This window comes from Bombina bombina, chromosome 10 (assembly GCF_027579735.1).
Source record: "Bombina bombina isolate aBomBom1 chromosome 10, aBomBom1.pri, whole genome shotgun sequence".
Taxonomy (NCBI): Eukaryota; Metazoa; Chordata; class Amphibia; order Anura; family Bombinatoridae; genus Bombina; species Bombina bombina.
Window position 1 is genome coordinate 217124962 of NC_069508.1, and position 22865 is coordinate 217147826.

Genomic DNA, 22865 nt, shown 5'->3' on the forward strand with positions numbered 1-22865 from the left:
AAGGGTTATCAGCAAGTTCCTTAAAGGGACAGATTTCTGCCTTGTCAATTTTGCTTCACAAACGTTTGGCAGATGTTCCAGATGTTCAGTCTTTTTGTCAGGCTCTAACCAGAATTAAGCCTGTATTTAGACCTATTACTCCTCCCTGGAGTTTGAATTTAGTTCTTAGAGTTCTTCAAGGGGTTCCGTTTGAACCTATGCATTCCATAGATATTAAGTTGTTATCTTGGAAAGTTTTATTTTTGTTTTCTATTTCTTCTGCTCGTAGAGTTTCTGAGCTTTCAGCATTATAATGTGATTTGCCTTATCTTATCTTTCATTCTGATAAGGTGGTTTTGCGTACCAAACCTGGATTCCTTCCTAAGGTTGTTTCAAATAAGAATGTTAATCAGGAAATTGTTGTTCCTTCATTGTGTTCTAATCCTTCTTCGAAGAAGGAGCGTCTGTTACATAACTTGGACGTGGTCCGTGCCTTGACGTTTTACTTGCAGGCGACTAAGGATTTCCGTCAATCATCTTCATTATTCATTGTTTATTCTGGAAAACGTAGGGGTCAGAAAGCTACGGCTACCTCTCTTTCTTTTTGGCTGAGGAGTATCATCCACCTGGCATATGAGACTGCTGGACAGCAGCCTCCTGAAAGAATTACGGCTCATTCTACTAGGGCTGTGGCTTCCACATGGGCCTTTAAAAACTATGCTTCTGTTGAACAGATTTGCAAGGCTGCGACTTGGTCGTCTCTTCATACTTTTTCAAAATTTTACAAATTTGATACTTTTGCTTCTTCTGAGGCTGTTTTTGGGAGAAAGGTTCTTCAAGCAGCGGTGCCTTCCGTTTAGGTCTCTGTCTTGTCCCTCCCGTTTCATCCGTGTCCTGTAGTTTTGGTATTGTATCCCACAAGTAAAGATGAAATCCGTGGACTTGTATCTTGTAGAAGAAAAGGAAATTTATGCTTACCTGATAAATTGATTTCTTCTACGATACGGCGAGTCCACGGCCCTCCCTGTCATTTTTCAGACAGATTATATTTTTATTTTTTTTTCACCTTCAGTCACCTCTGCACCTTTAGCTTTTCCTTTCTCTTCCTAAACCTTCGGTCGAATGACTGGGGGTGGAGGGAAGGGAGGAGCTATATATACAGCTCTGCTGTGGTGCTCTTTGCCACTTCCTGTTAGCAGGAGGTTAATATCCCAGAAGTAAGGATGAAATCCGTGGACTCGTCGTATCGTAGAAGAAATCAATTTATCAGGTAAGCATAAATTTCCTTTTTATTGTTATTCCCAGTATTTTTTTTGCTCAATACCAATATTTTATGTGAAAAAATGGACCAAGATGAGGTGCAAGCTGTTACATGTGCTTTATGTCTTAATGCAAATGTGGAACCACCAATCCCTTTCTGTCCTACATGTGTTGAAAGGACTGTGAATTTTAGGGATAACATTTTTGCTGAGCCTCCTCTCAGACAGATGTTGTCCAAGAGTACTCTGATGAGGGTCGATTTCTGCAGCAGCTTTCTCCCCAAGTGTCCCAAAAATTATCACCCTCACCAGCAGTGCCCTGCACGTCTACTGTAGTTCCTTCTGGAATTTCACCACAGGACATAGCTTCTCTTATGTCTACTACTATCTCTGATGCTCTGTCTGCCTTTCCAATGTTGCAGGGCCATCGCAAGAGAGAGTCCATTTCTGCAGTTAGCGAGGTTTCTGATGCTGTGGTAGCTATCTCAGAAGTCTCTTCTCACAGATCTGAGGAAGAGGTTCCTGCTCTGGCATCTGAAGGAGAAATCTCAGATTCGGAGGAGGTGTTACCTTTGACCAACTCAAGTGGTATCTTTCAGGTTTAAACTGTAACATCTTCGTCTCTTACTTAGAGAGGTTTTAATTACCCTAGATGATAGTGACTCCACAGTGATGGTTGTCCCCCCAAAGTCTAGCAAATTAGACAGATATTATGAGGTACCTTCCTTTACAGAATTTTTTCAAGTTCCTAAGAAGGCCTCTGAAATTATTAATAGAGAATGGGAGAGACCTGGTATTCCTTTTCTCTCCTCCTATTTTCAAGAAGATGTTTCCTATAGCTGACTCAGTTAAAGAGGTTTGGCAAACTGTTCCTAAGGTAGAAGGAGCTGTTTCAACCTTGGCTACTATCCCTATAAAGGAAAGCTGTGCTTTTATAGATCGGATGGACAAAAAATTAGAGGGTCTACTCATGAAAATTTATGTTCACCAGGGTATGCAGTGGCAACCGGCGGTCTGTGTAACTACCGTCACGAGTGCGGCAGCCTACTGGTTTGATGCTCTGACTGATGCCCTCAGGCGAGAAACTCCCTTGGATGAGATCAAGGACAGGATAAAGGCTCTTAAGCTAGCTAATGCCTTTATCTCGGATGCCACCCTTCAAGTTATTAAGTTGGGGGCCCAAATTTCAAGCTTCTCTATCTTGGCTCGCTGGGCCTTATGGCTGAAACCTTGGTCTGCGGACGTTTCATCTAATTCAAAGCATCTAACTAACTGTCCCTTACAAGGGGAAGACCCTGTTTGGTCCTGAGCTGAAAGAGATTATTTCTGACATTACTGGAGGTAAGGGTCACCTTCTCCCTCAGGACAAAAAGATTAGGCAATCTTAAATCTTAAATATTTCTCTATACTTGACAGATGTAAATACTGTAATTAAATACTAGCTTATCTATTAAATACTTCTCTATACTTGTAATTAAATACTAGCTTATCTCTTAAATACTTCTCTATACTTGTAATTAAATACTAGCTTATCTCTTAAATACTTCTCTATACTTGAGCGGTTTGCATTTTTAGAATGCTGTGCAGAGTATGATCTTTGGAACTTAATTTCTGAACTTTTTGAATACAATTTTAATAGAAATTACTCCAAAAGTAAATAAAAACTTTTATTTATTTTAAGACCTTTACTGTAGTCAAGGCAGAAATATTACCCCCTTTTGGAGCTAAGGTTATGTCTATGTGCTGCATCTTTTGAAGTGCAGGCTATGTGGCATTGAATGACCTTTATGAACATGATAGGATGAATTGTAATTGATTATAGCCAAGTTGCAAATGTCCATCCAGGAAGGGATCCAGGGGGTGAGTAGCCACTTTCACATTGGGTTGGGACCAAGGATGTGGCACGCATGCAGATTAGAGAGGGGCTTATTTGAAGTTGGTGTATTTAAGCAAGCAGTCAGCAACATTCAGCAGCAAAGGTACATGGGGAATAGCCAAAGAGTAGTCATGGAGAATCACATTTCAGAAGTCGAGCAATATTAGGTACACAGGAAACTACAGAGAAGATTTCAGAGTTAAGCATGCTTCAGAAACATGCAGGGAAGTCAGATTAGAGATACTAGGCAATATGTCACAACTTACAGCAGTCCTCGGGGCAAACTAACAGGCCACATTTTCAGAATATCTGAACTAGATTGCAGGTGAGATAATCAGCTGATCAGTGACCATGATTATTAATTTGCTCTCATCTAATCCTGAAAGTATGGCCTGTTAGTGAACCATGAGAACTAGAATTGAGAAACACTCTCCTAGAACACTCTTCAACAAGCAGGTGCCAAAACAATCCCAGAAATCCCAGACTAAGGGGTCGATTTATCAAAGGCTTCCCCTGCCTTCGCGCCCCCCCCCCTACGACTGCAGGTTCTCACAAAAGAACCTGCAGTCCGTATGTATCAAGCGTTGGTCATCAGACTGCTGCTTCCCTAACCTCTTTTCCACCTCTTAGGTGCAGAATTTCAATCCCCCCGGGCTCATCCGACCGGGGAAATTGACAGCTCCTGCCCATGCGTGATTGACTGTGTGCGGTCAGGGGGCGGCATTGCACAAAAGCTCAAAATAGCGTTCTTGTGCAATGCTGAATTCCGCCAACGGAATTCAGTCCGCTAGAGACGGGCTGCGGCGGACTGGGGTGCATATGTACGCACCTGTCTGCTGTAGCATGATAAATCGAGCCCTAAATAGTAGCAGAAAAAAGGATGTGAAACATACATGAAGAGGCAAGTGTGACTCGCAGAGGCAACAAAAGATGGGGCATTGCCAAAAATGATGTTACACCTAAAACACAGAACCGCGTCAAAACAATACATTTCGCTATGCAACAGGATGAAAATGTGGCAGTAGCATGGCTTCATGAGATTGGGTGTTGGAAAAAAGTTTATACCTTTAATTTTTTAATTTATTAGAAGTAATATGTTTATTTAAGAGTAGAGATGTGCATTTTCCATTTTTGTTCAATGTGGAAGTAAGCTCGGATCTGTTCGGTACAGTTCTTAGTGTACTTCATTTTCATAAGAAGAAATTACATGTGCTAACAAATTAGATCATGCAATATTTGCATTCCATTAATGCAGCCATTTTAGCCGAAAATAAATCACCGTATAGCTTCAGAGCAGCTTATATGACAAGCTGTTTCTTGTAGTCCGGGTCATAGGAGGTGGTGAGTGCCCAGGCCATTGGGATATAAAGGTGCAATTTAATCTATAATCAAGTCTGTAATAAAGGCGCAAGCTATGGAGGATTCTGATATGTTGGAGGATACTCCTTCCTTATCTAAAACTACTAATTGTGTATACTGTGAGGAGGTTCCGGTGGAACCGCCGTTACAGCTCTGTTCCACATGTTATGCCAATATTACTATTTCTAAAAAGAAAAAAGAATTTAGTACAACTGAGCCGTCCACCTCTGAGGGTTCTCCGTCCCGTGGGGTGCGTTCCCTACAAACATCTCTGATTACACAAGCAGATCCCCAGGGCACTACTAACCCTCCCGTGGGAGGGGCCCATTGGCCTCCAGATTTCGCCGATCAATTGCAGACGGCGGTCTCTGCGGCCATAAATGCGATGCTTCGTCCTACTAAGCGCAAGCAAAAAGTACGGCACAGCTATCCGTCTCAGGGGTCTTTGAATGCGCTGGATATCTCGGACAGATTATCTGCGGAGGAGGACTATTCTGACTTGTCGGAGGATGTCGCTTCTGAATTGGAATTGGTCACTTCTAGGCCTCGGTACACGGAGGAACCAGATTTCAAATTTAAAATGGAGCATTTGCGTTTCCTGCTGAAGGAAGTGCTTGCTATACTGGAGGTTCCGGGATCCGAAGCTACCGGAGGAACCTTCGATCCCTAAATTGGATAGGGTTTACGAGGACAGGGTAGTGCCCCAGGCCTTCCCGGTTCCTATCAGAATGGCAAACATTATTAGGAATAAATGGGAGAAACAAGGTTCTCCCTTTTCTCCCTCGTATTCTTTTAAGAAGCTTTTACCCGTTCCGGATGCGCAGCTTGAACTGTGGGGAACCGTCCCTAAGGTGGATGGTGCCATCTCCACCCTCGCTTAGAGAACGACAATTCCGCTTGAGGATAGCTCCTCTTTTAAGGAACCCATGAATAAAAAGATGGAGTCCATGTTGCGGAAGATGTTCTAACTGACGGAGTTTGTTTTCCAACCAGCAGCGGTTGTCGCTGCGGTGGCTGGGGTGGCTGCCTATTGGTGTGATTCACTAGCAGCAATGGTCGAGGTGGAGACCCCCTTCGAGGAGGAATCAAAGCCTTAAGGGTAGTGCATTCGTTCATTTGTGATGCTAACATGCAGCTTATTCGCCTGAATGCTAAAACGTCAAGATTTTCTGTTTTAGCTCGCAGGGCTCTGTGGCTAAAATCGTAGCCTGCAGACATGACATCGAAGTCTTGCTTACTTTCCATTCAAGGGGAAGGTTTTGTTTGGCCCGATTTTGGATTCTATTATATCTACAGTCACGAGTGGCAAGGACACCTTCTTACCTCAGGATAAGAAAGCCAAACCTACAGGATCTACTTTTCGTCCCTTTCGGGCAGATAAGTCTCAGCACATCAGCCTTCCGCAAAAACTGAACAACCCAAGGGATCTTGGAAGCCAGACTCTTTGAGTAAGTCCAAGCAGAACAAGAAGCCCGCCGAGCCAAAGACGGCATGAAGAGGCGACCCCCTAACCTTCCTTGGATCAGGTAGGGGGCAGACTATATCTTTTTGCGGGGGCGTGGAGCGGAGAAGTTACAGACCCTTGGGTCCTGGAGGTCGTCGCCCAGGGGTACAGGATAGGTTTCAAGTCGTATCCGCCCAGAGGCAGGTTCCACCTGTCAAACATCTCTTCAAAACCAGAAAAGAGAGAAACCTTTCTGGGATGTGTGAGTGATCTCTCATCTATCGGGGTAATCATCCCAGTTCCTTATGCAGAAAGAGGTCTGGAGTATTATTCAAAACTTTTCGTGGTCCCAAAGAAGGAAGGTAAGTTTTGTCCAATTTTGGACCCAAGGATGCTTACCTTCATGTTCCAATCCACACGGATAATTTCCTAAGGTTCGCCTTCCTGGACCAGCACTTCCAGTTTGTGGCCCTTCCGTGTGGTGTGGCGACGGCCCCAAGAGTCTTTACAAAGGTTCTGGGAGCTCTTCTCGCAGTAGCGAGAGCCAGAGGAATTGCAGTGGCTCTGTATTTGGAAGATATCCTGGTCCAGGCTCCATCTTACAGTCTGGCGGAAGACCATTCGAGAGCTTTCCTACTTCTACTTCGATCCCATGGGTGGAAGATAAACTAAGGGAAGAGTTAATTGATCCCCAGCAACAGGGTGGAGATCCTGGGTACGATAATAGATTCTTCTGCGATGAAGATATTCCTGACAGACCAGAGATGTTGCAAGCTGGCGTCCAACTGTCTAGCCCTGCAGACATCCTCCAGGACATATGTGGCCAGGTATATGAAGGTAATCTGGCTCATAATATCCAGCATAGATGTCATTCCATTCGCCAGGTTTATCTCAGACCTCTGCAGCTGTGCATGTTGAGACAATGGACCGGCGATCATTCAGACTTGTCCCAACAGATATCTCTGGACAGACAGGTGAGGGAGTCCCTGTCTTGGTGGACCCGACCGGGCCAGTTGTCCCAGGGGACTTCTTTCCTGAGACCATCCTGGGAGGTTGTAACCACGAATGCGAGTCTATCAGGTTGGGGAGCCTTTTGGGGTGCCAGAAAGGCACAAGGCAAATGGACTCGAGAGGAATCGAGCCTACCTATAAACATTCTGGAGCTTCAAGTGATTTTCAACGCTCTGAAGGCTTGGCCCCCTCTGGGGTCGTCCCAATTCATCAGATTCCAATCGGACAACATCACCTTGGTGGCTTATATAAACCACCGGGTTTGCGGATCTAGTGGCAATGTCGTCTTATCCACCGTGGAAGTTACCTTGTCGCAAGGACCTGCTAGTTCAAAGTCCCTTTCTACATCAAAATATTCTCTGAGGCTGACTGTGTGGAGATTGAACGCCTAGTCTTAGCCAAGAGAGGTTTTTTGGAGAGATTGATCGACACTCTCGTCCAGGCCAGGAAGCCGGTCACTAGACGCATCTACCACAAGGTGTGGAGGACCTACTTGTCCTGGTGTGAGGAACAAGGATACCCTTGGTACAAGGTCAAGGTATCCAGGATTTTGGCCTTTCTCCAGGATGGTCTAGATAAGGGTCTTGCCACCAGTTCCCTAAGGGAACAGATTTCGGCTTTATAGGTACTGTTGCACAAGAAGCTCGCTGAGCTTCCTGATGTTCAGTCCTTTGTTCAGGCTCTGGTTAGGATTAGACCGGTTTTCAGGAATCCGGCTCCTCCCTGGAGCTTAAACTTGGTACTTAAAGTCTTGCAGAAGGCTCCGTTTGAGCCTATGTATGCTCTGGACATTAAGATTCTCTCATGGAAGGTCTTGTTGTTGTTGGATATTGCTTCAGCACACAGAGTTTCTGAGTTGGCGGCCTTACGGTTTGAGCCTCCTTACTTGGTTTTTCATGCTGACAAAGCCGTTCTGCGAACCGGTTTGGGATTTCTTCCCAAGGTGGTGTTGAGTTGTAACATTAACCAGGAAATAGTGACTCCTTCCTTGTGTCCTAACTCATCCTCTTCAAAGGAGATGTTTCTTCATTATCTGGATGTGGTTCGGGCCTTGAAGTTTTATCTTCAAGCCACAAAGGAGTTCAGACAGACGTCGTCTTTAAGAATGAGGCTTCTATGGAGCAGATTTGTAAGGCGGCAACCTGGTCATCCTTACATACTTTTGGGAGACAGGTTCTGCAGGCTGTGGTGCCCTCAGTATAGGGGCCGCCTCCTTTACCCTCCCGTTTTCTTCATTCAGTGTCCTCTAGAGCTTGGGTATTTGTTCCCACAAGTGATGAATGAAGCAGTGGACCCTCCTCCCCTTTAGATGGAAAACATAAATTATGGTTACCTGATAATTTAATTTCCATCGTGGGAGGAGAGTCCACTGCACCCGCCCGTTCTCCGGTGGGCAGACCTAAATTTATTTTTTGTTCTTCTGGCACCATTTATACCCTGATATTTCTCCTACTGTTCCTTGTTCCCTTGGCAGAATGACTGGGGGATGAGGGAAGTGGGGGAGGTCTTTAAGCCTTTGGCTGGGGTGTCTGCCTCCTCCTGGTGGCCAGGTTCTTATTTCCCACAAGTGATGAATGAAGCAGTGGACTCTCCTCCCCACGATGGAAATTAAATTATCAGGTAAGCATCATTTATGTTTTTCTACTAGATCTGCTTATGTGCATTTTATAATTGTTGATCACTATACATTTTGTTTAAAATCATTGTTTTCTCCTACATAAAAAAGACCAGCAGAGTTCTAATTGACATGCATCTAGCATTGCAGATCTTACTAACAAAGGTACTGTTACCCTATGTTGACTGATTTCATTTTTTTAACCTATGATCTAGGTTTGGAACATTCCCCCCCAAAAAAAAATATTTTAGAGTGAGAGGGCCCAAGATGGATAATACATTTTTTGGAACCCTGGCTTTTGACTACCAGCATACTGCTTGGTTTCATTGACTGAAATTGTAATCAATCTATGCAATATATAGAAAATAAATATAAAGCCAAGTGTCCAGTTTAGACTCCCACCATGCACTGCTTGGATAATTGTCACTTTTTACGTTGTTATACAGTTCCAGAATAACTTGATTTGGCATTCACAAGATAAATATAAAGCCAAGTGTCCAGTGTAGACTTCCACCATGCACTGCTTGGATAATTGTCACTTTTTAAGTTGTAATACAGTTCCAGAATAACTTCACTTGGCACTAACAAGATAAATATAAAGCCAAGTGTCCAGTGTAGACTCCTACCATGCACTGCTTGGATAATTGTCACTTTTTACGTTGTTATACAGTTCCAGAATAACTTCACTTGGCACTCACAAGATAAATATAAAGCCAAGTGTCCAGTGTAGACTCCTACCATGCACTGCTTGGATAATTGTCACTTTTTACGTTGTTATACAGTTCCAGAATAACTTCACTTGGCACTCACAAGATAAATATAAAGCCAAGTGTCCAGTGTAGACTTCCACCATGCACTGCTTGGATAATTGTCACTTTTTACGTTGTTATACAGTTCCAGAATAACTTCACTTGGCACTCACAAGATAAATATAAAGCCAAGTGTCCAGTGTAGACTTCCACCATGCACTGCTTGGATAATTGTCACTTTTTACGTTGTTATACAGTTCCAGAATAACTTCACTTGGCACTCACAAGATAAATATAAAGCCAAGTGTCCAGTGTAGACTTCCACCATGCACTGCTTGGATAATTGTCACTTTTTAAATTGTAATACAGTTCCAGAATAACTTCACTTGGCACTAACAAGATAAATATAAAGCCAAGTGTCCAGTGTAGACATGCAGTGCTACTTGGGTAAATGTCACTTCAAGTTCTTAGTATATCCAGTCCTGTAGCTCAAATGGCCCCCATGGAAGAACAACACTTGGCCAGTGGCCCCCACATACATTGAGCTTTGATACCCCTGGTCTAGATAATTCTTGTTAAAATTAAGTAAAGGGTTGAATGTCCTCGAATTCCATATGCCTAGAATTTTATTTCTATTTCCTAAATGTTTTTATTTCCCAGAAGATGCTGGCCTGGCTACTTAAAGGGACATGGATCCCATTTTTTTTCTTTCATGATTTAGAAAGAGAGTGCAATTTAAAATAACTTTCCAATTTACTTCTATTATCTAATTTGCTTCATTCTTAAGATATCCTTTGTTTAAATTCATATCTAAATAGGCTCACTAGCTGTTGATTGGTCGCTGTACATAGATGCCACATGTGATTGGCTCACCCATGAGCATTGATATTTCTTCAACAAAAGATATCTAAAGAATGAAGCAAATTAGATAATAGAAGTAAATTGGATTGCTGTTTAAAATTATATTCTCTACCTGAATCATTAAAGAAAATGTTTTGGTTTCATGTCCCTTTAAGAACTCTGTGGTTGGTTCCTAACTCTTCATGCTGGTGCTTACATTTTAAATAAACCGTTGTAAAACCTTGACCTTTCTCAAGCAATTTACATTTAATAATATGTTGATAATATTTGACAAAAGAGTGATCTTTTATATTTTGTTTTTTAAAATATTGTAGAATAATCAATTTTAAAATTGTTCTTTCTATTCCATAAATACATTAAATCTGATTAGTATGAGGAAAATATGTTTCTATCAAGCTAAATGTTTTCAGTTTAGAAAATTAAATTATCTAGTATTCTATTTGATCAGGTTTTCTAATTAATTTAACCTATCATTCCCTTTATTATTGAAAGAGATGAGACTATTGAGTAATTTCACTCTTGTTTTTGGAGATAGATTCCTAGCCAAAGTGAATATAGAATTCTGCTAAACATTTAATTTCTTTAAGTCTGGATAATTAGGTGTCTCCATGCGTTAACACCAGGTATGGGGAACCATGGCACTTCTGATGTTTCAGAACTACATTACCCATGATGCTTAGGCACGCTGAAGTCCAGTTGAGCATCATGGGAAATGTGGTTCTGAAACATCTGGAGGGCCAAGGTTCCCCATCCCTGGTTTGCACCAACCATATTATTATATCCTCTAATAATAACCAGGTTGTAAAAAATATATGAAACTGAACTGGAATCATGGAAGCGTTTTTAGAACCATCAAGGAAAGGTAACTTTAGAACCTTTACTTTATAGGTAGCTGGGTTCTATTTTAAGGGGGGGAGGGTCCTCTAATTTGTTAAAGCATTTCATTGTTACATTTATGTCCCTTGCTTACTATGAATATAACCCACAAAAACCAGTTAAAATAGTTGAAATCAAGATTGGGAGCTGCCACAGGAAGTCGGAGATGATTGGTGGCTACATGCATATGTAAGTCCCAATTGGCTAATCTGCTGTTTCCTCTCAAGAGCCCAAGATAGGGTTTAGCGATTTGTTGAGGGCTTTTGTGGGGTTCAGCACATAGCAGAAAGGGAAACTAATACAAAAATTGCCTGTCCTGATTAATTAGAGTATGTAATGTTAGCAATGCTATGTCAATTTAAAGGGACATAATACTCATATGCTAAATCACTTGAAACTGAGCTTGACATGAAAATATCACCTGAGCATCTCTATGTAAAAAAGGGAGATATTTTACCTCACAATTTCCTCAGCTCACCAGAGTAAGTGTTGTGTAAAAAGTTACACTTCAGTTACTGCCCAGCTGCAGGTAAAAAAAAATGAAGACATGAACAGCAGCCAATCGGCATCAGCAGTGCTGAGGTCATGAACTCTTTTACTGTGATCTCATGAGATTTCATAGTAAACTTCCTTAAACTGAATAGGGAAATAACATGAGAGTGCACGAGGCTCAATCCCTTAGCTGTCCCGGGACAGACATACTGATTTGCTGCTTAGAAGTCCTTTACAATGGGATGTGGCTACTGAGGAATTTTTGAGGTAAAATATCTGTCTTTTTTACATAGAGATGTTCAGGTGATATTTTCTAGTCAGCTTTTTACAGCTATGCTGCATCACTTTCAAGTGTTTCAACATTTGGGTATCATGGCCCTCTAAGGAAACAACAGTCAAATAATGTTCGTATAATAAAAATGGTATAAAATTTCCCAAACTCTGAATGATCTTTAACTGTGATTTACCTACCAAAGGAAAGCACTTCTATTCATCAAGTGAATCAGAGGAAGAACAGGAGTCTCGCAAGAAATTTAATATTAAGATTAAGCCTTTGCAAGCCAAAGATAGCTTAAAAAGTGCTGCAACTGTGGATGAACTGAAAGCTTCTATAGGAAATATTGCTCTGTCTCCGTCCCCTGTGGTGAGTCTATCTAACGCTATTTGTATTTGAAGCTTTAACGGTAGAGTTCAGTAATGTCATTTAGAGCTGTGTATATGTATATTTTTTAAATATTTAAGTATATTATTTTTAATTTAATGTAAAATAGGTCTTCAGGATAATTCCCTGTAGTTATCATTAAGTTCAACAGCTTTGCTCTATTTTTCTGCACTTTGGGATTTGTTTTTATGAAGTGTAATCCATATTTAATATTAGAATCATAATTCTGTACTTTGTCCCATGTATCAGAGTTATTAACGTTTTATCATAGGTTGTATGTCATAAAATAACTCTTCTTTATTGCTACCAGAGGTTTTGCATAAATACTTATTATAAACAAACAGCCTCAAAGTGTTTATTTATATATATATTTTCATTTATAAAGTATTCAGGTAAGGTCTCATACTAGTCTTATGGATTATGTTTCAAGTTAAAACTCTTTTTGCAGAATTTATCTGTAATTATATGCATACAATTTAAAGGAACATTAAACTAAGCACATTCCTATCAGGCACTATCTAAAAGCGTTAAAATAATTGTTGTTTTGCATGAAAAAGTTAAATCTACTGGTTGATTGTGACCATAAGGACATTTCTCTTGTAAGATGTATCGAGTCCACGGATTCATCCTTTACTTGTGGGATATTCTCCTTTCCAACAGGAAGTGGCAAAGAGAGCACACAGCAGAGCTGTCCATATAGCTCCCCCTCTAGCTCCACCCCCCAGTCATTCTCTTTGCCGGGTCTAAGCAATCGGAAGGGTAAAGTGAATGTGGTGTTAAAATTGTAGTTTTTATTTTCTACAAGCAAGAGTTTGTTATTTTAAATGGTACCGGTGTGTACTATTTACTCTCTAGCAGAAAGGAGGTGAAGATTTCTGCAGGGAGGAAGATGATTTTAGCATGTTGTAACTAAAATCCACTGCTGTTCCCACACAGGACTGAGGAGTACAAGAGAACTTCAGTTGGGGGGAACGGTTTGCAGGTTAGGCTGCAATAAGGTATGTTCAGTCATTTATTTCTAGACAAGACTGTGATAATGCTAAAAAAGACTGTTAATATCCCCATGAGGGAAAGGTAAGCTGTATTCAGAGACTAAGTATGGAATTTCAAGCTTACATAACAGGGCTAGTTTATGCTGGTTGACACTACTCAGGGCAAACGGTTTTTATTGAAAATATCGTTTTTTGAGACACTTTGAAGGTCCCTTTGGGTTTCTTTCAGGGGTTGTTATCCACATGGCTATTACTAAAACACTTGGGAGTGTTTCCTTAGGCCTCACAAGCACCCGAGTGAGGTGGGAGGGGCCTAATTTCGCGCCTCAGATGCGCAGTTATATTGACTAGAAGCTCAGGCTGTTCTCACATGGAGGGTCCTGCTGCAGTTTGAGGGCCTATAAGAAGCTTTTTCCCCACAAATCTGGTTCCTAAGGGCAGGCAGGGCCACAGCAGAGCTGTGGCAAGGTGCTGAAGTTTTTTAACCGTTTTTTTGGCTTACTGTCGATCCGGTTTGGGCATTAAGGGGTTAATCATTTTTATTGCTAGTGGTGCAATCTTACTAATGCTTTAGGTACACACTGTAAAAATTTCGAAAAGTTTGCTGCATTTTTTCACTGTTTTGTAAAATTGTGTGCCTTTTTTATCTCTTAAAGGCACAGTAAAAAAAATGTGTTTTTACTTGATTAAAGTGATTTCCAAGCCTGTTTGTATTACTACTAGTCTGTTAAACATGTCTGACACCAAGGAAAATCCTTGTTCAATGTGTTTAGAAGCCATGGTGGAACCCCCTCTCAGAATGTGTCCCACTTGTACTGATATGTCTATACACTTTAAAGAACATATTGTTGCACTTAAAAATGTGGCCCAAGATGATTCTCAGACAGAAGGTAACAAGGTTAGCCCGTCAACCTCTCCCCAAGTGTCACAACCAGTTACGCCCGCTCAAGCGACGCCTAGCACCTCTAGTGCATCTCTTTTACCTTGCAAGACTTGGCGGCAGTTATTAATAATACCCCATCAGTGTTCTTATCTAAACTGCCCGTGTTACCTGCAAAGCGTGATAGCTCTGTTTTAAGAACAGATATTGAACATTCTGACGCTTTAGTAGCCGTATCCGATATACCCTCACAACACTCTGAAGTGGGGGCGAGGGATGTGCTGTCTGAGGGAGAAATTTCCGATTCAGGAAAGGTTTCTCCTCAGACAGATTCAGATACATTGGCTTTTAAATTTAAACTTGAACACCTCCGCTTACTGCTCAGGGAGGTATTAGTTACTCTGGATGACTGTACCCTATGGTGGTTCCAGAGAAATTGTGTAAAATGGACAAGTACCTAGAAGTTCCTGTTTACACTGATGTGTTCCCGGTCCCTAAGAGGATTGCGGATATCGTTACTAGGGAGTGGGATAGACCAGGTATTCCCTTCGTTCCCCCTCCTGTTTTTAAGAAAATGTTCCCCACATCTAACCCCATGCGGGACTCGTGGCAGACGGTCCCTAAGGTGGAGGGGGCTGTTTCTTCACTTGCTAAACGCACAACTATACCAATTGAAGACAGTTGTGCTTTTAAAGACCCTATGGATAAAAAAATAGAGGGTTTACTTAAGAAATTTTTTGTTCAACAAGGTTTTCTTCTCCAACCTATTGCATGCATTGTGCCTGTAACCACTGCAGCTGCTTTCTGGTTCGAGGCGCTGGAAGATGCGCTCCAGACGGAGACCTCATATGAGGACATTATGGACAGAATTAAGGCTCTTAAGCTGGCTAATTCTTTTATCACAGATGCCGCTTTCCAATTAGCTAAGTTAGCGGCAAAGAACTCAGGTTTCGTCATTTTAGGGCGCAGGGCGTTATGGCTAAAGTCCTGGTCGGCCGATGTGTTGTCAAAATCCAAACTATTGAACATCCCTTTCAAAGGAAAGACTCTCTTCGGGCCTGAATTGAAAGAGATTATTTCATAAATCACTGGGGGAAAAGGCCATGCTCTCCCCCAGGACAAGTCCTTCAAGACAAAGAACAAACAAAATAATTTTCGTTCCTTTCGGAATTTCAGGAGCGGTCTCGCTTCATCCTCCCCTGCTGCAAAGCAAGAGGGTAACGCTTCACAACCCAGGGCAGCCTGGAAACCTTACCAGGGCTGGAACCAGGGTATACAGGCCAAGAAGCCTGCAGCTGCCTCCAAGACAGCATGATGGGGTAGCCCCAGATCCGGGACCGGATCTAGTAGGGGGCAGACTCTCTTCGCTCAGGCCTGGGCAAGAGATGTACACGATCCCTGGGCCTTTGAGATTGTATCCCAGGGATATCTTCTAGAATTCAAGGACTCCCCTCCAAGGGGAAGGTTCCACATTTCTCGTCTGTCTACAGACCAGACAAAGAAAGAGGCGTTCTTACGCTGTGTAGAAGACCTACATACAATGGGAGTGATCCACCCAGTCCTAATTGCGGAACAAGGGCTGGGTTTTTACTCAAACCTGTTTGTGGTTCCAAAGAAAGAAGGAACTTTCAGACCAATCCTGGATCTCAAAATTCTAAACAAATTCCTCAGAGTCCCATCATTCAAGATGGAGACCATTCGGATAATCTTACCAATGATCCAGGAAGGTCAATATATGACCACCGTGGATTTAAAGGATGCGTATCTGCACATTCCTATCCACAAAGATCATCACCAGTTTCTCAGGTTCGCCTTTCTGGACAAGCATTACCAGTTTGTGGCTCTTCCTTTTAAGTTGGCCACTGCTCCCAGAATTTTCACAAAGGTGCTTGGGTCCCTCCTGGCGGTTCTAAGACTGCGGGGCATAGCAGTGGCGCCTTATCTAGACGACATCTTAATTCAGGCGTCGACTTTCCAAAGAGCCAAGTCTCACACGGAAATCGTATTGGCCTTTCTGAGGTCTCACGGGTGGAAGGTGAACATCAAAAAGAGTTCTCTCTCTCCCCCCTCACAAGAGTTCCCTTCCTCGGAACTCTGATAGACTCGGTAGATATGAAAATATTTCTGACGGAGGTCAGAAAGTTAAAACTCTTGACCACTTGCCGAGTCCTTCATTCCATTCCTCGGCCATCTGTAGCTCAGTGCATGGAGACTATCGGACTAATGTTAGCGGCAATTAGGGGTTAATCATCCATTTGCAAGTGGGTGCAATGCTCTGCTAACTTATTACATACACTGTAAAAATTTTGTTAGTGTAACTGCATTTTTTCACTGTTATTTCAAAATTTGGGAAAATTTGTGTTTCTTAAAGGCGCAGTAACGTTTTTTATATTGCTTGTAAACTTGTTTTAAAGTGTTTTCCAAGCTTGCTAGTCTCATTGCTAGTCTGTTTAAACATGTCTGACACAGAGGAACCTACTTGTTCATTATGTTTGAAAGCCATGGTGGAGCCCCATAGGAGAATGTGTACTAAATGTATTGATTTCACCTTAAACAGTAAAGATCAGTCTTTATCTATAAAAGAATTATCACCAGAGAGTTCTGTTGAGGGGGAAGTTATGCCGACTAACTCTCCCCACGTGTCAGACCCTTCGCCTCCCGCTCAGGGGACGCACGCTAATAGGGCGCCAATTACATCAGGGACGCCCATAGCGATTACCTTGCAGGACATGGCTGCAATCATGAATAATACCCTGTCAGAGTTATTATCTAGATTGCCTGAATTAAGAGGCAAGCGCGATAGCTCTGGGGTTAGGAGAGATACAGAGCGCGCAAATGCTGTTAAAGCCATGTCTGATACTGCGTCACAGTATGCAGAACATGAGGACGGAGAGCTTCAGTCTGTGGGTGACATCTCTGACTCGGGGAAACCTGATTCAGAGATTTCTAATTTTAAATTTAAGCTTGAGAACCTCTGTGTATTGCTTGGGGAGGTATTAGCTGCTCTGAATGACTGTAACACAGAGAAAACATAATTTATGCTTACCTGATAAATTTATTTCTCTTGTAGTGTATCCAGTCCACGGCCCGCCCTGTCCTTTTAAGGCAGGTCTAAATTTTAATTAAACTACAGTCACCACTGCACCCTATGGTTTCTCCTTTCTCGTCTTGTTTGGGTCGAATGACTGGATATGGCAGTGAGGGGAGGAGCTATATAGCAGCTTTGCTGTGGGTGATCCTCTTGCAACTTCCTGTTGGGAAGGAGAATATCCCACAAGTAATGGATGATCCGTGGACTGGATACACTACAAGAGAAATAAATTTATCAGGTAAGCATAAATTATGTTTTTCTCCGGTCTTTTTTTGCTAAATGTTGTTTACACTGGATTTCTTACTTTCAATATGTTGCTTGGTTTTGTTTTTTTTTCAAATGTCTTCTATTTTAACAATGTAGCTGACCCCCTTCTTTTCATCATGCATATAGGGACATGGCGAGTAGTGTAATGATTATAGCATTGATGGCAAACTTCCTAACACTTGTGGGCCACAGATCCATTTTAGAAGCCTTAAAGGGACAGTTTTTCTCAAAAATGTTTTCCACTTTAATTTGTTCCCAATGATCCACTTTACCTGCTGGAGTGTATTAAATTGTTTACAAGTAGCTCCTTTACGCTTATATTGGCATTTGAAATAGTTGATTTAGCATGTGGTATCCCCACCTATTCTGAAAGTTTGTGGCCGCAGGTCCAAGCTATAGATAAGCTTTGTAAACACAGCCAGCAGAAGAAATTACACTCCCAGTGGGATATAGCAGAGGTACGGTAATAAAATGTTAATTTTCCATTGTTCTCTCCAAGTACTGGTGATTGTTTATGGACAGATATAAGATAAAGAAGCAGGTATATGTACGCAATGTGATACAGTAATGAGATCTGATTATACCTACAGATATAAGATACAGACACATGTATATGTACACAATGTGATACAGTAATGAGATCTGATTATACCTACAGATATAAGATAAATACACATGTATATGTACACAGTGTGATACAGTAATGAGATCTGATTATACCTACAGATATAAGATAAAGACACATGTATATGTACACAATGTGATACAGTAATGAGATATGATTATACCTACAGATATAAGATACAGACACATGTATATGTACACAATGTGATACAGTAATGAGATCTGATTATACCTACAGATATAAGATAAAGACACATGTATATGTACACAATGTGATACAGTAATGAGATCTGATTATACCTACAGATATAAGATAGAGACACATGTATATGTACACAGTGTGATAGAGTAATGAGATCTGATTATACCTACAGATATAAGATAGAGACATGTATATGTACACAGTGTGATACAGTAATGAGATCTGATTATACCTACAGATATAAGATACAGACACATGTATATGTACACAATGTGATACAGTAATAAGATCTGATAATACCTACAGATATAAGATAAATACACATGTATATGTACTCAGTGTGATACAGTAATGAGATCTGATTATACCTACAGATATAAGATACAGACACATGTATATGTACACAATGTGATACAGTAATGAGATCTGATTATACCTACAGATATAAGATACGGACACATGTATATGTACACAATGTGATACAGTAATGAGATCTGATTATACCTACAGATATAAGATACAGACACATGTATATGTACACAGTGTGATACAGTAATGAGATCTGATTATACCTACAGATATAAGATAAAGACATGTATATGTACACAATGTGATACAGTAATGAGATCTGATTATACCTACAGATATAATATAAAGACACATGTATATGTACACAGTGTGATACAGTAATGAGATCTGATTATACCTACAGATATAAGATACAGACACATGTATATGTACACAGTGTGATACGGTAATGAGATCTGATTATACCTACAGATATAAGATACAGACACGTGTATATGTACACAGTGTGATACAGTAATGAGATCTGATTATACCTACAGATATAAGATACAGACACATGTATATGTACACAGTGTGATACAGTAATGAGATCTGATTATACCTACAGATATAAGATACAGACACATGTATATGTACACAATGTGATACAGTAATGAGATCTGATTATACCTACAGATATAAGATAAAGACACATGTATATGTACACAATGTGATACAGTAATGAGATCTGATTATACCTACAGATATAAGATACAGACACATGTATATGTACACAATGTGATACAGTAATGAGATCTGATTATACCTACAGATATAAGATAAAGACACATGTATATGTACACAATGTGATACAGTAATGAGATCTGATTATACCTACAGATATAAGATACAGACACATGTATATGTACACAATGTGATACAGTAATGAGATCTGACTATACCTACAGATATAAGATAAAGACATGTATATGTACACAATGTGGTAAAGTAATGAGATATGATTATACCTACAGATATAAGATAAAGACACATGTATATGTACACAGTGTGATAAAATAATGAGATCTGATTATTAGTGCTCTTGCTAGTGTTTAACATTGTAATAAAACTGCTGCCATCTAGTGCTCTTGCTAATGTATTACATTATTGTAAGACTGCTGCCACCTAGTGCTCTTGCTAATGTATAACATTATTATAAAACTGCTGCCATCTAGTGCTCTTGCTAATGTATAACATTATTATAAAGCTGCTGCCATTTAGTGCTCTTGCTAATGTATAACATTGTTATAAAACTGCTGCCATCTAGTGCTCTTGCTAATGGATAACATTGTTATAAAACTGCTGCCATCTAGTGCTCTTGCTAATGTATTACATTATTGTAAGACTGCTGCCACCTAGTGCTCTTGCTAATGTATAACATTATTATAAAACTGCTGCCATCTAGTGCTCTTGCTAATGTATAACATTATTATAAAGCTGCTGCCATTTAGTGCTCTTGCTAATGTATAACATTGTTATAAAACTGCTGCCATCTAGTGCTCTTGCTAATGGATAACATTGTTATAAAACTGCTGCCATCTAGTGCTCTTGCTAATGTATAACATTGTTATAAAACTGCTGCCATCTAGTGCTCTTGCTAATGTATAACATTATTATAAAGCTGCTGCCATCTAGTGCTCTTGCTAATGTATAACATTGTTATAAAACTGCTGCCATCTAGTGCTCTTGCTAATGGATAACATTGTTATAAAACTGCTGCCATCTAGTGCTCTTGCTAATGGATAACATTGTTATAAAACTGCTGCCATCTAGTGCTCTTGCTAATGTATAACATTGTTATAAAACTGCTGCCATCTAGTGCTCTTGCTAATGGATAACATTGTTATAAAACTGCTGCCATATAGTGCTCTTGCTAATGTATAACATTATTATAAAACTGCTGCCATCTAGTGCTCTTGCTAGTGTATAACATTGTAATAAAACTGCTACCATCTAGTGCTCTTGCTAATGTATAACATTATTATAAAACTGCTGCCATCTAGTGCTCTAGCTAATGTATAACATTATTATAAAACTGCTGCCATCTAGTGCTCTTGCTTATGTATAACATTATTATAAAACTGCTGCCATCTAGTGCTCTTGCTAATGTATAACATTGTTATAAAACTGCTGCCATCTAGTGCTCTTGCTAATGTATAACATTGAAATAAAACTGCTGCCATATAGTGCTCTAGCTAATGTATAAAATTCTTGAAAAACTGCTGCCACACTCCTGAGCTTACCTTAAAGGGACATGAAACCCAAATCTTTTCTTTTGTGATTTAAAAAGAGTATGCCATTTTAAACAACTTTGAAATTTACTTCTATTATCTCATTTGCTTAATTCTCTTGGCATACTTTGCTGAAAAGCATATCTAGATAGGCTCAGTAGCTGCTGATTGGTTGCTGCACATAGATGCCTTGTGTGATTGGCTCCCCCATGTGCATTGCTATTTCTTCAATCAAGGATATCCAAAGAATGAAGCAAATTAGATAATAGAAGTAAATTGGAATGTTGTTTAAAATTGTATTCTCTACTTAAATCATGAAAGAAAATATTTGGGTTTAGTGTCCCTTTAATGCTTTTCAATTTCAAGAAAATTTGATTCTAGAAGTAAATTGGAAAGTTGTTTAAAATTGTATGTTCTGTCTGAATCATAAAAGAAACCTGTTGGTTTTTATATCCCTTTTAAGGGTCATGTGGCCCATGGGCCGCCAGTTGGCCACGCCTGAATTTTAACATGTCATTTTTTCACTTAATTTTCTCTAAACCATTTAGTGCAAGTACAGCGCAAGTCTATAATATTCCTCTACTGTATTCGTTATATATTTACTAGAGCACAGGTGAAACAATCCGCTGATTAGTAACCATGGTTACTCACCTGCTCTCACTCTTCAGATGATTGTTTCAGTAATGAATATGGGGCCTTTTAATGGCCCTAAGGACTGGAGTTGAGAAACACTGCTCTACAGTATGATTTGAGTCATTGACATTTATGGAACATTTTACTCCAAAACAATTCTGAATATACCTTGCAGTAAAATGTTAATATAATGAGTGCATAAAGTTATTTTTTATTAAATATTTGCCTTTTATTTTAGCTATTGATTTCAAATATCTGTCTTACCTGTAGAGATCTAGCAAGCAGATGGTGATCATATTACTCGGTGTGAAAAAGCAATTTGTGTTTGACAAGTTATTAAGCTTTATAATTAGAGACTTCAAACAAGCACCTTGTTTAGATCCAGCTCGTTCCTAATCCAGTTTAACACCTTATTATTTCCATTGGCATTGTTACTGGTAATGCTTTGGTCCTCTGAAAGTACATTACTACTTGTAACTACTGATTTACCTCTCCAAAACAATATTGCCAGCCATACAGTAGTCAATCAAACCCACCCTAATAGAAAGAGAAATTAAACAAGTTAAAATGTATAAATATTTCATTACCTGGGCATAAAATGATTGAACTTACACACAGAAGTAACTTACCTCTTATGGGCTGGGTATTGGTTTTATTAAAAACTAGAAGATAAGCCTGCCCAGAGAGCAGTCTATGTTTAAAAACCTACAAACCCCAAAACTAATATTACAAAAAATAAAAGATGCAAAATTACAGAAAAAAATAAACAAAACTATCCCAAATAAAAAAAATAAACCTAAACTAATACCCCAATAAAAATAAAAAATCCCCCCCAAAATAAAAACACCCCTAATCTATCAATAAACTACCAAATGCCCTTAAAAGTGCCTTTTGTAGGGCATTGCCCTAAAGAAATCAGCTCTTTTACATGTAAAAATTACAAAGTACCCCCTAACAGTAAAAAACCCCACCCAACCAACCCCAACCAATCTGCTCGTTTACGGTGCAAAAACCCTAATTAAAAAAAAAAAAAGCCTAAAATAAGCCCCAAATATGTATTTACCGTTCCTGAAGTCCGGCGGTGAAGGTATTTTTCCAGGCGGCTCCATCATCTTCTATCTTCATCCTGAGCTAAGGCGGTGCGGAGCAGTCTTCCCCGATGTGCTGATCTGGAGAGGCGGACCTCAGCGGAGGTTCTCAGCGACAGTGCTCCAAAGGGGCGTGGAGGCTCCTCTTCATCTCCTCTTCATCCGAACGTCGCTGCATCCAGGTGGATTATTTTGGATGCGCGTGCAGCCAACATTCTTTTGGCTGCCTCGCACAGCCAACATTTCTTTGAGGATGCGTGCAGAACTGACAACACCGACGGACGCGGTACAAAGCGATTATAGTATAGATATGCTTCTAGCTCTTGC

General features: G+C 40.3%; 1 protein-coding gene across 1 annotated transcript in view; it reads left to right on the top strand.

Annotated features, from left to right (window-relative positions):
* Nucleotides 1-22865, top strand: part of SGIP1 (SH3GL interacting endocytic adaptor 1) — a 1342240-nt gene that overhangs the window by 347666 nt on the left and 971709 nt on the right. The window contains exon 6 of the mRNA XM_053693689.1: nt 11989-12164. Coding sequence (XP_053549664.1) covers nt 11989-12164 — 176 coding nt within the window. The remainder of the gene's footprint in view (nt 1-11988; nt 12165-22865) is intronic.